The sequence below is a fragment of the Castanea sativa genome, chromosome 6, assembly GCF_040712315.1.
Source record: "Castanea sativa cultivar Marrone di Chiusa Pesio chromosome 6, ASM4071231v1".
In the NCBI taxonomy this organism is placed as follows: Eukaryota; Viridiplantae; Streptophyta; class Magnoliopsida; order Fagales; family Fagaceae; genus Castanea; species Castanea sativa.
In genome coordinates, this window is record NC_134018.1 from 9,444,505 (window position 1) to 9,461,423 (window position 16,919).

The following is a 16,919-nucleotide window of genomic DNA, read 5'->3' on the forward strand; positions in this document are numbered from 1 at the left end:
ACTCACGGACTTCGAAAAACATTGTTGTGCCACACTTGCCTTCCCTACATCAGGGTCGTTGGCTAATTGGAAATGGACATCAAATTTCTCTCACACACCCAAATTGATTTCAATGTTCAAACATTTCCTTATTAGAGAACAAGTTCCTTAATGGCACTATTGCAAACCTCATTAAACAGAGATCAAAATCCTGGAGAAATGATTTGGTTAAGAAGTTATACCAATTCCCTACTTGTGAGGAAATATTGCAACTACCTTTACCCCAGACTTCTGACATTGAAGACAAACTCTTGTGGAAACACTCAACTTCTAGAGAATATAAAATAAACAAAGCATACCATATGCTCCATCAAAATCACTACCCTTCATATGTGCTAGATCGAAGGCCCTATGGTGTTTCTCACATTGCGTGGAAGTTGATTTGGAAAGTGAAACTTCCATTGAAGATTCTTACTTTTATTTGGAAACTCCTACATGATAACCTTCCTGTCTTTGAGGTTCTAAACAGCAGGGGTATTAAAGTTTCTAGCAAATGTCTCATGTGCAATGAAGAGAGGAATCCATAAACCACCTATTCATGCATTGTCCATTTGCAAGAGCTATTTGGCATGGATCCGATTTGGAAATTAGAACCTCTAAGTTACATCACAGTTCAGTCAAACAGTGGGTGGAAGCTTGTATCCTACAAAATGAACCCGAGGAGAATAATAGAATGTGCTTCTTGCAGTCTATCTTCACCATTCTTTGGTCCATATGGAACCATAGAAACATGGTTCTTCACCAAGAAAAATTGCCTAACCCTATGGAGATTGTTCTAACATCACAGTCTCTCATTTGCAAGTACCAAGAAGCATTCCAAGCTAATCGGGAACAGAAGCCTATATATCCAGACAACAATCTCAACAGCTACTCACCTACTAGGATTGGCAGATTATTCTTAAAGTGACAGCGCATAAAAACAGAAGATCCAAGAGAAGTGGCTATGCTTTTGAGGAAAAAACAATAGAAGGAAATGTTCTATTCACAAGAGGAGCTAGCAGGGGAAGGAAGCCCCATTACCTTGCAATTTCAAATGCTGTGGGTGAAGCAATTTTCAAGGCTATGGAGCTGAGCCACAATAGAATATTAGTTCTCAGCAATAGCAAGGGACTTGTGCAGGTGTGCAATCGAGCAAGAAACCCATCTTGGCTAGATGAGGGGAAGAGACCCTCATCTAAGACTTAAATCAATTTCAGCAACAGGGACTGGCTACACAATACCTTTTTGTGCCCAAGGAAGTTCTCACATGTAATAGATTTAGCTTTTATTACTACTTGCTTCCATGTACACCACTGCACGCTAAATCCAAACTTTGTATAAGCCAGGTGGTTTTCCTTTGTACTATCTCCTTTTGATCAAAGCATGTTTATCTGGTATCAAAAAAAAAAAATAGAGTAATGGTCCCTCTAAACTCTTCACATCATTTCATCTCTACCCTTATGTTACCTTCTGTTCAATCACTTTTCTAGCCATACCTCTTTAGACCACATCACTCATGGTCATAGACAACATCCTAAAATGGTAGTCATTAAATCCTCAACCCAGAAACAAAATTGAAGTCACATAATCAAGATCTAAATAATAAACCATAGAGTTCACATGGTAAGGATATAAGAAAACTAATTGAAGTCACATAATTAAGATCTAAATAATAACCCATAGAGCTCACATTGGTGAGGATATAGGAAAACTATTGGATGAGATGAATAAACGATTGGACCCTTGGATTTGTCTTTCTTTTTTTCTTTTTCTTTTTTGGCACTAGGGTTCAAAACTATTTCAAGTCTGAATAGTTTATAACATTATGTAATAACAAATATGGTTTTGAGAACCTATAACCGATTCTACAAATAAAAACACTGCCTTTAGGAGATATCCATAGTAAGGTGCTTAGAGCCTTAATGTTTACCGCACAAGATGGAGAAACATATAAAATGGAAAACACTTTACTGCACAAGATGGAGAAAAATATAAAATGGAAAACAATTTAAATTTGGGTAAAATATCATTTTCATCTCTAAACTATCACAAAAGTTCATTTTTTGTCCCTAAAGTTTCAGAAATTCTATTTTCATCTCTAATAAACTCTTCCAAATGTACTGATTTTTGTCCTTCCGTCTATTTCTAATAACTTATGTCTTATGCGACCTGACAGAGTGCTAATGTCATATTTGATTTAGACTAAAATAATTTTGTTTAAAAAAACATGAACACGTGGCAAATAATTATAGGGCACGTGGGAACCATTTTGTAAAACCCAAAACTACCCCTCAGTGACAGTGAGACCAAAATCTTAAGTCTCAAATGGTCATGCGTGTGTGAAGCACTAAACATTGAAAACCCACCACCTAAAACCGGCAACCCCAATCGGCAGAATAGTTCCTGTTGAAATCAAACAGCAACCCCAATCGGTTGTTAGTCTCCACCGTAAAGCTCCGCTTTCATTGAGATGTGTAATTGAAGTTTGCTTCGCTGTGAATCAGGTAACCACCATGAATCATGAGTTTCTGAAGTTCCTTGCTAAAAGGTAATGCCTTGAACTGATCCCTAACTAACAGCAATTTGTGGTTTGCTTATGGAAGCAACTTTTGTATGTTTAATTAGTAGACAAGAAGTAGAAATTAAACTCTTAATTGACAGATGTTGTATGCTATTTACTTGTTTTTTGGGTGAGGGGGTTGGCAATTAACTTGATCTTTGTGACCAATGTATTGAAATTCCCTCAGTTTTGATTTTGATCATGACCAGAATATTTTTGATTGAAAAAGATAAATTCTTATGTTCTCTTTTAAATTATGATGTCGATTAAGTGCTATGTTGGAGACTTACTGATCAGCAATAGTTTTGATCAATGATAATGATGTTGTTATGACTGCCAAAGTATGTGAACCCATCTATGAAAGCAGCAATATTTCAACCATGTTGATATTGTATATGATGGATCTACTCTCTAGGATCAAATCTTATTTGTTTTCCAAGCCTTGTGACGACCCCATGTTCGAAAAAGGCATAGGTTTTGGGTCTAGTGACAGGATTTTTTCCCTTCAAATTCTGAAGTCACAAAAGCTGCATTAAACTAGGAATCCCTTGGTACTCAGTTTGTTCATGATTACATTGTAATGCAAGATTAGATTATTGAAAATGCAACTTCATTTCCTTCTCATCTATCTCTGGATATATTCATGCATTATGTAGGCCATTGTGCATAATCTGGTCAATTTGCATAATTAGAGGTTGCTAATATTGCATAGTGTCTTCATGCACCTGATTGTTTTCATAATGATCCAAGCTTTTCTTAATATTGCTGGCTCTCTAATAATTGAATTTAATGTTTCTTTTTTTTAATGCTTGGTATTGTTGGGACCATTTATGGTTGCTACAGTAGATAGCTTCTTTGAGTTTGGAATAATTGTAACCATTCAATTTTTTTGTTATTGAATTTCGTTGGGAATTGATATAGAGTTTAGCGTCATTTTTGTTTTTCTTAAGGTTGGGTTTTATGTTGTTCTTGGCCAAAATATTTTTTATGTTGTCTTAATTTTATGTTCAGATTGAATGAAGTGGCAGCGAGCAAAGTATGTGTAGGTGCAACGAAGATAATGAAATTCAGCTCTAGAGAATGGCACTGTGGCAGCAACCAAATTTTGGAAAATGGTGTATAAAATGGGATTGCTTCATGTAATAGGATTTAGGTACAACTAATTGACATGAGAATATAAGGAAGTGATGGGTATTGGCTTGTAAAATTTCACAATATAAGAATTATCTATGAAATCATATTTAGTGAAACTGATGTATCAGTATGTGCTTTTGTTTGTGTGTAATATAAGCAAATGTCCCTTTGTACATATACAAAGATGCATATGTTTATTCACTTAAAATGACCAATTATTTCTATGCTTAAAATGAAAATTAGTATAAAAATTCTTGCAGTGGTACAACAACTATTTCATAAGATATACCCTAGATTACATTGTTCAAAATCTCAAAAGGCAGCAATTCAATCCAGAATTCATATTTGAGAACATTTAAGAATATCCTGGATTTCTTTGTTCAAGACGATGTTATAATTCCTATTCATTCATAACTTTACACACTTAAAATGGATAGCATCCATGAATAACCATACAACCATCACAAAACAATAAGTCATTGCCACTACATTAAAATATTCGTATGGCATTGCATTCACAAAATGGATAGTATCCATGATTAACTATACAACCATAAGAAAACAATAAGTCATTGCGACTACATTAAAATATTCGTATGGCATTGCACACACAAAATGGATACTATCCATGATTAACCATACAACCATCAAAAAACAATAAGTCATTGCCACTACATTACAAAATTCGTGTGGCATTTCATACACAAAAAAATAGTATTTTAGTTGTCTTGCGCCCACTACTGTGTACTAAAATACTGCTCAAACCTAGTTCTACATCCCTGACTTGCTGCTGTGAGCGACCGCGACCTAGTCCCAGCCCGCCAATTTCTTCTTAAAATGTACTCCCCCCTAGATCGAGGGTTTTACATGGAATCGCCACTTATTTAATTTAAATGGAAAAATAAGAAAACCTTCAATATAAAAAAAATGCTTTTGTTGTATTAATATATGTGACAATTTACATCAATTGTGTAACAAAAATTTACAATGCTTTTTGTCCTAAATACAATCTAAGAAAAATAAATTACATTGCTTTATTTCCTAGTTACATTCTAAAAAATGTGAAATTGCATATACAAAACCATAGTCTAGAACCCTTGATCTTGGTTCGAAGGCTAATTTACGAGATGGGAAGGGATTAAGCACCCATCTCGCCCGGTAAACCCGGTCTCCTAGGTTAAGGTGGTCAATATCATGTCATATCAAACAAATACAAGTAATACGTCATACAAACATGTTAATTTGCAAGAATTGTAAGCAAATATGTGTTAAGGGAATCTGACATAAAGAGAAACAAAAAAATAAAATTTGTTAGATAACAAGTTTAATGTAAAGAAAGCATGAAGGTAATGGCATGTTCATCCAAGAAATCAATGTAAACAAAGAATTCCTAGCCTAAACATGTTCATCTAAGTACGTGAAAAAAAACAAAAAACAAAACAAAACAAAACAAAAACAAAAAACAAAGTTGTCATGTTATTTGTCATCAACATAATTGCAAAGAGAAAAAATAAAAAATAAAACATTTAAGCATATTTGATCATCCAAGCAATTATGAAAAGAAGTAAAGGAAAATCCCTTAGACATGTTCATCTAGAGAAAATCAAAATACTTAGACATGTTTATTCAAGCATTTAACAAAGTAAAATAACTACTTAGACATGTTTATCTAAGTATTCAAGAGAAAGTTGTGTTTTAGCCTAGAAGTGTTCATCTAAGCATTCAAGAGAAAATTTGTGTATTAGCCTAGAAGTGTTCATCTAAGCATATCATGAAAGAAAGAAACAATGACTTGTTAAGCATTTATTCAAGCATGTGTGGAAATTTAAGAACATAATTAACTACTTACCAGCATAGAGCATAAATTAAAAGGGGGAAGTGATCACTTAAAGGGTTAGGGAGAAAGCAAGGAAGTACTCAACTGCAACCAAAGTAAGAACAATGGTTGCACAACAGTTTTTCTTTTCTACTTTCTCACTAGCTCTCCAGAGGTAATTCTTGAGGTCTAGAAAATGGAAGAGGTCTTCTCTATTTATAAGGGAAGGGATGGCTTAGCTTTAAAGCTAAGTTATTAGCTTTCTTCTGAAGCTAAGGGAGGAGATAAACCTGTTTGAATGAGCTAGAACGGATTTGGTGTTAATCCCCATTTGAATTTTGAAAGGAAGTTGAAGATGATGTTGAACTTGTGTTATCTTCTGCACCTGTTTTGTATTTTGGCTCTAACTTTCTGCTCAAAATTCCAATTGATTCAAAATTAGTTTTTTCTGAAATGGAATTCAATTATCTACAATTTTTCCAGAAATAGGGAAAACCAAATTTCAACATTTTCCATGCTAAAAATGCGATTTAAATTGCCACTGAAAATAGTAACGTTTTTTGAGCGTTTTGCTGTTTTTTGAAATTTGTCAAAGAATGTATTTGTTTTCCTATCCAACTTGTTTTTCAAAAACTTTCTTCTGAAGCTAAGAGAGGGAATAAGCCTATTAGATAAGCTTGATCAGATTGGGTGTTGATCCTCATTTGAAATTTTGAAAGAAAATTGAGGATGATGCTGAATTTATGTTATCTTCTGCACATGTTTCATATTTTGGCCATAACTTTTTTCTCAAAATTCCAATTGATTCGAGATTGGTTTTTTTAAAAAGGAAATTTAATTCTCTACAACTTTTTCAGAAATAGAGAAAATCAAATTTCAACATTTTCCAAGCCAAAAATGCGATTCAACTTTCTGCTGAAGATAATAACGTTTTTTGAGCATTTTTCTTCTTCTTTTTTTAATTTTTCATGGATCATATCTTTCTCTCTCCAAATCAATATATATATAAAAGCAGAAACCTCATGTGAGAAAGCATGATGTTCTGCCAAGTGGCGTATTCTATGTAAAGAGAATTGAAATATTCTCAAGTGTCACGTTAAAGATAAGAACAAATTAACAATTGACTTTTTATTTCATTTTGGTTCATTGTTTCAAGACTTTTTTAATTAAAAAATAAATATTTTTTGTTTCATTTGGTTTAATGATTCAAGACATATTTGTTTTTGTCTAATTAAATCAATCAATATATATATATACACACACACACACATATATATATAAGCAGATACCTCATGTGCGAAAGCATAAGGTTCTGCCAAATGGTGTATTCTATGTAAAGAGAATTAAAACATTCTCAAGTGTCACATTAGAGATAAGAAAAAATTAAATATTAAATTTTTATTTCATTTTGATTCATTGTTTCAAAAAAAATTTAATTAAAAAATAAATATTTTTTGTATCATTTGGTTCAATGATTCAAGACATTTGTTTTTGTCTAATTAAATCAATCAATACACACACACACACACAAGCAAATACCTCATGTGAAAAAGTATAAGGTTCTGCCAAACACCGTATTCTATGTAAAGATAATTGAAATATTTTTAAATGTCACATTAGAGATAAGAACAAATTAAATATTAAAATTTTATTTCATTTTGGTTCATTGTTTCAAGACCTTTCTAATTAAAAAATAAATATTTTTTGTATCATTTGGTTTAATGTTTCAAGACTTTTCATCTCTTGCATATACACACAAAACTCTTTGCATTTTAATATATGCACTATTTTCACCGCTTGCACTTCTACCCCTTTATATATATCAACCTATAACCATTCATGCCATACCATGTCAAATACACACAGACCAAAAAACGATATCATTTACCTTCAATTTTTCAACAACACCTACCTAGCTCTAACATTGTTGTTTCATCTAATCCTAACCTGTATAAGTTGGTTACAACCAAGGAAGGACTTGCATTTTATATTGAGTGACAACAGCAATTACGATTTTGATGTTAAGGTCGAAAGTTGTAGATTTGTGGACTTTGTAAATGATGTAGATGTGATTGATTGTGGGTGTTTGAAATGTTTATTTTGTTTTAGAATTAAAGAGAAAGAGAAGACTCATTCTATATCAACTTTTATTCTATAATATTCCTCCAAAATTGTTTTTTCTCATTACTTCAATTGAATAATTATAATGGATATGTGTGTGCAATTTATAATTGTTACTTTTTATGATGAACTCATTACAAATAAAGTTCTATAACAACTATGTTATAATGCATATACAACATTCTTCGAAATTATCTTACATAATATATTACAATATTATCAACTTACTAGTTGTTTTTCAAAAGAGCAGATAAGATGCCATAAAGGAAAACATTTTTTATTTAAAAAAATAAATAAATAAATAAAATGAAATCCAATAAAAATTCACACTTAATTAATTTTAAATTAATTCTTGTTGGAACCAATCAAAATTAAGTGTTTAAGATAAGACGTGATTGGGTCTATCGTGTAGGTGAGCCATGATCATTGAAAATTGATTGTATGATAACTTTTGATCAGGTGGTCCGATCAAAACCCATGACATACCATTATGATCGTTAGAGCATCAAGATTTGTTTTGTATCACAGATCTGAAGATCTATCAGTTGGTTAAATGCAAGTTGTAAAATGGGGTGTCAACAGCCGCAACCATTATCTCTAGTGATACCCCAGAGTTGCCTCTAGCTTGTGGTTGAAGCAGTGACAAGGAGTTCCCTATTTTTGGTCCCTTCCTGTTTATTTTTTTTAACCTGCAGACAAGAAGAAGAATTATTTATCATCCTACGACATGAATTATGCATGTTAGTAGATTCTTTCACATCCCTTACATTCCTACTTAATTTCTTTGGAATTATTACCGTCTCACCTGTGACATTTTTGGAACACTTGAACTTGTTGCATTTATTGCTCCACTTGAACTTGATGTTAGTTAGGGATCAGTTCAAGGCATTACCTAAGTTGCATATGATAAGCTTTCAACAAGGAACTTCAGAAACTCTTGATTCATGGTGGTTACCTGATTCACAGCGGAGCAATCAGTTTCAAATCTAAATGCAAGCGGAGCTTTACAGTGGAGACTAATAGCTGATTGGGGTTGCCAGTTTGATTTCAATAGAAACTATTTCGCCAATTGGGGTTGCTGGTTTAAGGGGATGCGTTTTCAATGTTCAGTGATTTGGGTTCACACACATATGATCATTTGAGACATGAGATTTTGGTCTCACTGTCACTGAGGGAGTGGGGTAGTTTTGGGCTTTTAAAAAAAATGGTTCCCACGTGCCCTAAAATTATTTGCCGCATGTTCATGTTTTTTTAAATAAAATAATTTTAATCCAAGTCAAATACCACATCAACTCTCCGTCAAGCCACATAAGACATAAGACATAAGTTAACGGAAACAAATAGAGGGACAAAAATCAGTAAGTTTGAAAAAGTTTAGAGACGAAAATATAACTTTTGAAACTTTAGGGATGAAAAACGAACTTTTGTGATAGTTTAGAGATGAAAATGATATTTTACCCTTCAAATTTCAACGAAAACTTAAATGGAAGGTTTCTGCAATGTATATTCATTCTGGTATATACAGGCCCATGCTCTGCGAGTCATGCAAAATGGGTCCAACCTTTATTTGACTCCCAAACCCACATCTACGTCTGACGACACTTTTTGAGTGTTTAAAAGACGGAAAAAATTTAACAGCAGCATTATATTCTTTATAATCTTACAAATAAGAGTCTACAACATCGACATACTGTAAGCGTATGGTGACTATTAAGAACCAACATTTCTTATCAGCCAAAACGTTCATGATAAAACAAACATTCCGCATGAGATATTCTCAGCACCAGACTATGTAAATTAAAAAAATATAAAGTCTCAGTAAATCATTTTAGGGATGATTCCCTACAATACGATTCACATTAGTTCCATACAAGCTTTTGATGAGAACTTGGCATCCCCGTTCAGCATAAAACAAATTACAACATTTTGAAAGTCTCTCATTTCAAATTCCATCATATCCAGCCGCATTAACAAAATAAAACCCTACAAAATTTAGATCTAAATATGTTTATTTTTTATCAATAAATTCAAGTATATCCAATTCTAGGTATACCAGAATACCAAGAATCACAAAGCACCTGCAGTTGGGTCTTCATATGTCAAGGAGAAGTCTACGAGGGTCCTCCACAACATCTTTGATACGACGCAAGAAGAATACTGCCTCTCTCCCGTCAATCAACCTATGGTCATATGTTAGAGCAATGTACATCATTGGCCTTGGAACAACGTTTCCTCCAACAACCATAGGACGGCTCACTATCGAGTGCATGCCCAATATTGCCGACTGCCAAAGAAAGGTTCATTGGTGTGAAATTCTCTTTTTTGATCATGAGGAGTTAGAGAATTTTAAAAAACAAAAAAAAAATGAATAACACCAAACCTGAGGGGGATTGATGATGGGGGTACTTAAAAGGCTTCCATAAACCCCACCATTAGATATTGTAAATGAACCTCCAGCCATTTCATCAATAGATATGGATCCATCATTTGCCTTCTTTGCTAGTGTGTTGATCTCCTTCTCAATCTCAGCAAAATTCATCTTCTCAGCATTGCGGATGACTGGGACAACGAGGCCCTGGAACGGAATAAGTTGAGGAATCTTCAATAGTGATAAATATATGTACAACATTTACATCTTGAGAAATACACAATCCTACTCAACAAGAACTCCCCACATCACTTTTAATCTATCTACATTTAATATAAGTCCCCAACCTCATAAAAATTACAAGAAATCTTCCTTTTAGCAACTGTTCAGGTATCACAAAAAATGGCACCTTAAAAAAAATGTGGCCATGGTCCTAAAAATCAATTCAAAACCAACATACATAAGAGGAACTAACATAGCTTATAGATCACAATTCTGCATTTTTACTTGCACTTATATATAGAGAGAACCATATATATGGAGACAAACCTTGAACATGTATGAGAAAAATAATAAGTTAACTACAAATCATTACGTAGTATATGCCTAATCTAGAAAAAATGCTTTATAACAATATTACGTATAACATACAACTATTTACAAAAATACCCATAATAAAAGGACAAAATCCAATGTTTCACCACATCATTATATTATTCAACAGCCTTGACAAACATAGTAATGTGACATACCTTCGGGGTACCAACAGCAATACTGATATCTACATAGTCTCTATAAATAATATCATCCCCATCAATGACCGCATTAATAATAGGCTGATTTTGGAGCCCACTGACGGCAGCCTGGAATATAGTTACAAAAAAAGAATACAAATGTAATTAAACGCATATAAGCATGTGCCAAGCAAAGGTTAGTCTATGTTCCATAACATACTTTCACAAATCCCGACATAAGTCCTAACTTCACCCCATGCTTTTCAACAAAAGCATCCTTGTAATCAGAACGGAGCTTCATCAGATTTGTCCTGCAAGAAGCAGCAAATCAGTTAAGAAAAGAGGAGAGCAGAAAATAATCAGAACTGCACCTTGAAAATGAACGTAATCTATTCTTATATTATCTTCTTCTTCTCTTTTTCCTGTAACTATTTAGGTTGAACACAATGCATAAACTAGGGAAGCAGCTTTTCCTAGTACAAGCCAAGTACAGTTGAGAATTAAATTATGAAAACCAACCTAAAATATATTCGAGTTTGGTTTGTCAGTTGAGTAAGGCAAAAAGCTACAAACTTTAAACCTAAGCTCTTATGCATAACAAAAGATCACACTGTTGAATTCCTTTTTTCAATAAGTACAGTCATATGTAAAACACCTGATAAAAATTCATCTTAATTTGATGTAAGGTCAATAGAATTGATTATATCAAAAATTCATTTTTTCCATGAGTTTTGCTCATACCAAGAAATGATTCTTATAAAAATACTATAAAAATACTGGATGATTTTATCAGGGTAGAGAAGGTAGGGGGAGGAACAGGGGTAATAAAACAATTTAATCATATAACAATAAAATATATAATTTAATTATAACATCAACATCCATCTATGGAGGCGAGCTAGCATGCGTGCACAAATGTGCCCGTGAGGACAAGAACTAAAGCCAATGGGCTATAGCCCAACTGGCATTTCAACCCCCTAGCGATTGCATGAAGTTGCGGGATCGATTCAGCTAGTATGCATGTGTTTCGTTCCCACAGCCAAAAAAGAACAAGTGATTAATAAAAGCAAATCACAGAATTAATCCTACTGTGTCCCTTGTCCATATACATGCAAATAGAGGAAAGAGCCAACACCCAATCAATTCTGAGCATAATGAGAAGAATCCAAGAATGTAATACCCAACTACTGATGAGTCCCAAATCAGGGGTAACTGCCATCTACTGTTAATACACACTATAATATTAATAGAATTTTACTTACATATCAACCTCATTGAATGTTGTCAACAGTGCAAATGTGTTTTGGGAATCTTTCAATCGTGTAGCAACCCGTTTTCGGAGTCTAGTCATAGGAACCTGCAATTACAAGGCCTTTATACTTTTAGCAAGACCAGCAAGATTACTTTTCTACAGTGTTAAAGTATTATATACAATTACAAAACATTACATTAACACTATTGTGCTATATGAAATAATAGGATAAGAATAGACTTACCCGCCTTTCCCTTTCTTTAGGGGGAAGCTGAGGTTCTGTAGCTGAGCGTTTAGGAGGTGGTGTAGAGGGTGCTTTAGGCCTCGCAGTGTCAGGAGCAGTTTCAACTTTAGGCTTCTGCTTTTCCTCAACCTTTATAGAAGGGGGAGATGGCTGCGAAACAGCTTTCTCTGATGCCTTCTCAGATGGAGCAACAGGCGCCACACCTTCCGCAGACTTTGAAATTATGGCAATCTTGGTACCTGGTTCTACAGTATCTCCTTCCTTGGCTACAAACTGCCAACAATTAATTTTAATATAGTAGCCAACATTAACATTCAATATCCTATCTTTTCCAAGTGTGCAAAGAAAATAAAAGCCATGAACTTGTCATGGTAGCAAACAAAAAAGTAAAATCCAAGCCAACCAATATATCACCTTTTGAATCACACCTGCTTCAGGACTAGTAACATCAATTGTCACCTGACAGAAAATGAAGAATTCAAGTATTACAATATATCCCTAATTTTCTTCTATAGGGGGAAGAAGTCCCATTTCCAACCATGTAAAGATTCGAAAACATATTTAATACTGCATCACATCAGCACCTTATCTGTTTCAATTTGAGCAATCGGTTCATCAACTTCTACCCTGTCACCAGGACCTGCTCTCAAAATGCCAGTTGCAGACACAATCAATCAATTAGAATCACAAACACTAAATACTTTAGTGAATTAAAGGATTGACATGCTGAAACAAGGAAAACATACTCTTCAAGAAACTCGCCAGTGTGCCATCAGTAATGGACTCACCCATAAAAGGGACAACAGCATCAACCAAATCCCCTTGAACACACAAATAACCGAAGTTATCACATATGTCAACACCAAAGAAACATGCAGAGTAAGTGTAAAACATGTCCAAGTCTGACACTATTAAGGGGTACACAGCACAAATTAGGAAATTTTCACTCTACATAAGGCATGTGCCACATGTTTCACTGGAAGTTTATTTTTCAGAGGTTCTTGTTATTAGAGATTATTGTAATGATACTTACTAGTTGGAGCTCTTGAGAATGGAACTTGAATATTTGAGATGTGTTTATGGAGGTATCTTTACCATGATATTTCTTTTTATAATAATGCTTAGCTTGTTCTGTATATTATTATGTGGAATAGTTTGGTACAGGTTTGGATATGTTAGTTTTAGGTCATGAATCTCATGATCTCAATTCCATAGAGTCGTGACAGAGATGCATTCATAAATGCCACCAAAAAAAAGCTCCTAGCAAAGTATTTTCAACTGACCAATTTCTCATTTGGAAATTGATTTTTTTTTTTTTTTACAACATTGACAGGTGCTGTAACCCGAAGAGTTTAATTAAAAAAGCAATCTGCTTCTTAATTTTGCCACGGGGATAAAATCCCCCCAAAAGGAGCCAATCAGCCAAAGTACAACCCATGAATCCCTCAACAGTTCAACCATAAAGACATAAAAACAACTATGAATATGAACCAATGAAGAATTTTATTTATTTATTGTTATTATTATTATTTTGAACCAATGAAGAAATTTGATGGAAGAGACATGTCAATATCACACCATTGTCTGAAGAAAATGGCCTGCTCAGCATTCGCATTGTAGCTTCCCGCTGAATACTGGCAACAACCTCCCTGCACATCAAGAAAGTCAAAAGAGAAAATGTTAATATGCAACCAACCAAAAATTACGATTCAACTTGCAAAGAACTTCTTTATCCAACTCTACTTCCCCCCCCCCCTTTCCCCTCAATCTAAATGGTCCATAATAGGTTCTTTTGAGAATTGAGTTGGATTAATATGAGAGAATAATCAGGAAACCAATCCTCACTGGGCTATTGGATCTCAAAAATCAGTTACAAAAAGTGTAATGGAAATTTCAAACTCAGACAGGTTTCTAAAGTACGTTTATCATGGATTCTACCTGTCAGTTTGATACGTCATTTATTATTTTTGACATGTCAATTCTTAATAACAACATAATATATTAATATGTGCTTGTATGTGTATGGCACACACGTATTTTTGTATATATAAACTCCAAGTCAGGTTACTAGCAAGACCTAGTCCACACTACTGTAGTGTGACAAGGGAACATGCTCACTCCCCCAATCCCAATCATTGCCATTCACTTTAGGAGTCCTCAAAACACTACTTAAAAATGATTCACTTAAATGGAGTCACTAACCTCATTGGCCGTAAACTAACTGAGCAACCTGTAACAAGAAAATATTAAAAAACATTAATCACAGAGAAAATGAAGGTACACTTGAATGTATGAACTGGTCGCTAAGACAGAGAGAGAAAACGGCACTTAAGATTACCAGGTACAACAAGGTGACCAAAATTCCGCACTTGCCCAAAGCCTCTCGGTTGAAGTAAAACCTGCTCTCATGATAAAAAGATAGAACATCTTATAAATCTTCTCAAAATTGAAAAGTAAACCCAAAAGCTATTTAATACTAAACTGCACAGAGGAGATTAAAATAGAATAGCCCAAACTCATGATAAATCAACCATGATGAACAATATATGATGAAATCAAATCACCCATTAATCAAACATTGTTCGCATCAAAACATCATTTTTTTTTTTACTAAGTTACACACACAGTGAGTTTTGCACCCACAACTTCACCCTCAATCTTACGCTAATAAAAGGGGTGAAGGTACCATTTAAAACAGGTGCTCATTGGCCACACCAAACCAACAAATTCCAAGCACATTTCACCATAAAATTGACTTTCTCCATATACGCAAGCAAACCCAATTTTCTTTTTCTGTAAAGCGAACCATAGTAGAACCATAAACAAGTAGAATTTGAAAAGGAAAACAAACAAAGACAAAAAAAAGAGTAAAGAGGTTAAAAAAAGATCAGTACCTCTTTCTCTGCAATGGAGGAAACTCTAGAAGTAGACACCACAGGCCGGCTCGCCTGAAATGACTGCCCAAAAACCTGAGACAAAAGCACATTGATCATCAGAAATGAATCAAATTTAAGAAACAAATCCTCAAATTTCCAAACTATACAAACCATAAACAACAAGTTTTGAATAAACAAATGAAAGAAAGATTCATTTACCGAAGCAGACGAGCCACCGGAAGCGACTCTTCGCCTTATAACACCTAACATCATTATTAAGTTGATCGCTGCTTTCATACAACAAGTTGAACAATATCAATATTTATATAACATAAACATAATCTCAATCCAAATAAGCATACACATATATACTATTGAATTGTTGCAGTAAGTTCTGTTTGGCAGCCAAGAAAGTAAGAGAAAACGAAAGAAACGGAAAAGGAGTCAAAAGTTTGAATCTGGAAGCTTTGAAAATGAGAAAGCATACACCTTTTTTAGTCTTTCAAGCATAACTATGACTATCTAAGTTTCATGGAGGTGACTTTTGCGATTTCAAATAACAAAACACAGCAAAAACAAAAATCAGATTTTTCTTTTTTATTTTTTCTTTTTGCTTCAGTTTCTCATCAACCAAACCAAAAAAAAAAAAGGAAGAAAGAGAGAGTATGAATGGATTATAGAGAATTGACCTGATGAGCGAGCTCTCAGATGAGATTTCTTCGAACACAATGGATCAAAGCGTAGGGTTTTTCTCACAGAGAGAGAGAGAGAGAGAGAGAGAGAGAGTCGCCGCGAAGATATTGAATCACGTTTGGCAAGTGTTTTGTATGAACGTGTCACAGCTTCTCTCACTATGGAAGGTCATTTTATTTCCAATCTTACATAATTAATAAATAATAAATGTAAGAACAAAGCAAAACAAAACAAAAAAAAAATTGTCTAAAAGAAAATTATACGGCTGCGATTTGTTGATTGGTCAACTATATTTTAGAAAAGGACCTGGCAAAAAAATATATATATTTTAGAAAAGGAATTTAAGGATTTCTTTTTTAAATTATTTTTTCCTAAGCGAAATAGTGGGATTTTTTTTTATTTGATGGGTGGATGAAAGAGTGAGGAAGTTTGATATTGGTGCGATAGAGAGTTAAGACTACATTGGGGGTTGTAAAACATCCCAAGTTGTTTGCCCAAAAAAAATCTTCAATTGCTATTTTACAACTCAAGACACTAAAAACTCACTTTATTCAGGTTTGTATACTTAAAAAAATTTACAACCTATATGAACAGTATAGTTGCATATATGCAACCTTTAAAGTACTAGCATTTGGGGATGCAAAATATATATATTGCATCTTCAAATACTACTTTATCTATTTTATCAAGTATCAATTCTCACCATCCATCCCAGTTTTTATTTTTACATACAACTCAATAAAATAATATAAACTACTTAATAAAATAATAAAAAGTATTATTCTCTCTCTTTTTCCACCCACTCTCTTTTTCTCTTTACACAAAACCACAAGATTAAAATAATACTTTTTTTCTTTACAATTTATGAGCAGTAAGGTTGCATATATGCAACCATATTGTTCATAGGTTGCAAATTCTATTAAGTTTACAAATTCGGATGGAGTGAGTTTTGGGTGTTATGGGTTGTAAAATAGTAATTGTGGGATGTTTACACCTCCCAATGCTAGTGCTTTACTATTCATAGGTTGTAAAGAAAAATAATAATATTTTAATATTGGAGTTGTGTATGAAGAGAAAAAGATAGTGGGAGGAAAGAGATAGAA

General features: G+C 33.7%; 1 protein-coding gene and 2 long non-coding RNA genes across 4 annotated transcripts; 1 reads left to right on the forward strand and 2 right to left on the reverse strand.

The window, feature by feature from the left end:
* The first annotated feature begins 2,353 nt into the window (after window positions 1-2,353).
* On the forward strand, window positions 2,354-3,828 carry LOC142641109 (uncharacterized). The gene is made up of 2 exons (XR_012845312.1): window positions 2,354-2,566; window positions 3,590-3,828. It is a non-coding gene; the product is annotated as an uncharacterized LOC142641109 (long non-coding RNA).
* Window positions 3,829-5,815: 1,987 nt separating this feature from the next.
* On the reverse strand, window positions 5,816-8,599 carry LOC142639101 (uncharacterized). Its single transcript, XR_012845122.1, has 3 exons — window positions 8,455-8,599; window positions 8,136-8,338; window positions 5,816-5,939 (listed from the first exon to the last, which is right to left on the reverse strand). It is a non-coding gene; the product is annotated as an uncharacterized LOC142639101 (long non-coding RNA).
* Window positions 8,600-9,394: 795 nt separating this feature from the next.
* Window positions 9,395-15,970, reverse strand: LOC142640433 (dihydrolipoyllysine-residue succinyltransferase component of 2-oxoglutarate dehydrogenase complex 2, mitochondrial-like). Of its 2 annotated transcripts, XM_075814530.1 has the most exons (16): window positions 15,813-15,957; window positions 15,343-15,410; window positions 15,142-15,216; window positions 14,586-14,646; window positions 14,450-14,477; window positions 13,826-13,896; window positions 12,994-13,068; window positions 12,832-12,887; window positions 12,662-12,706; window positions 12,248-12,520; window positions 12,014-12,108; window positions 10,972-11,062; window positions 10,770-10,880; window positions 10,030-10,224; window positions 9,728-9,933; window positions 9,395-9,632 (listed from the first exon to the last, which is right to left on the reverse strand). In XM_075814530.1, the coding sequence occupies exons 2-15, from the start codon at window positions 15,394-15,396 to the stop codon at window positions 9,742-9,744; spliced, it is 1,422 nt and encodes a 473-aa protein (XP_075670645.1). In that variant the 5' UTR covers window positions 15,397-15,410; window positions 15,813-15,957; the 3' UTR covers window positions 9,395-9,632; window positions 9,728-9,741. The 2 variants fall into 2 exon arrangements, with proteins under 2 accessions (XP_075670645.1, XP_075670646.1); XM_075814531.1 differs by having other exon boundaries at window positions 9,395-9,933; window positions 15,813-15,970.
* Window positions 15,971-16,919: the final 949 nt, after the last annotated feature.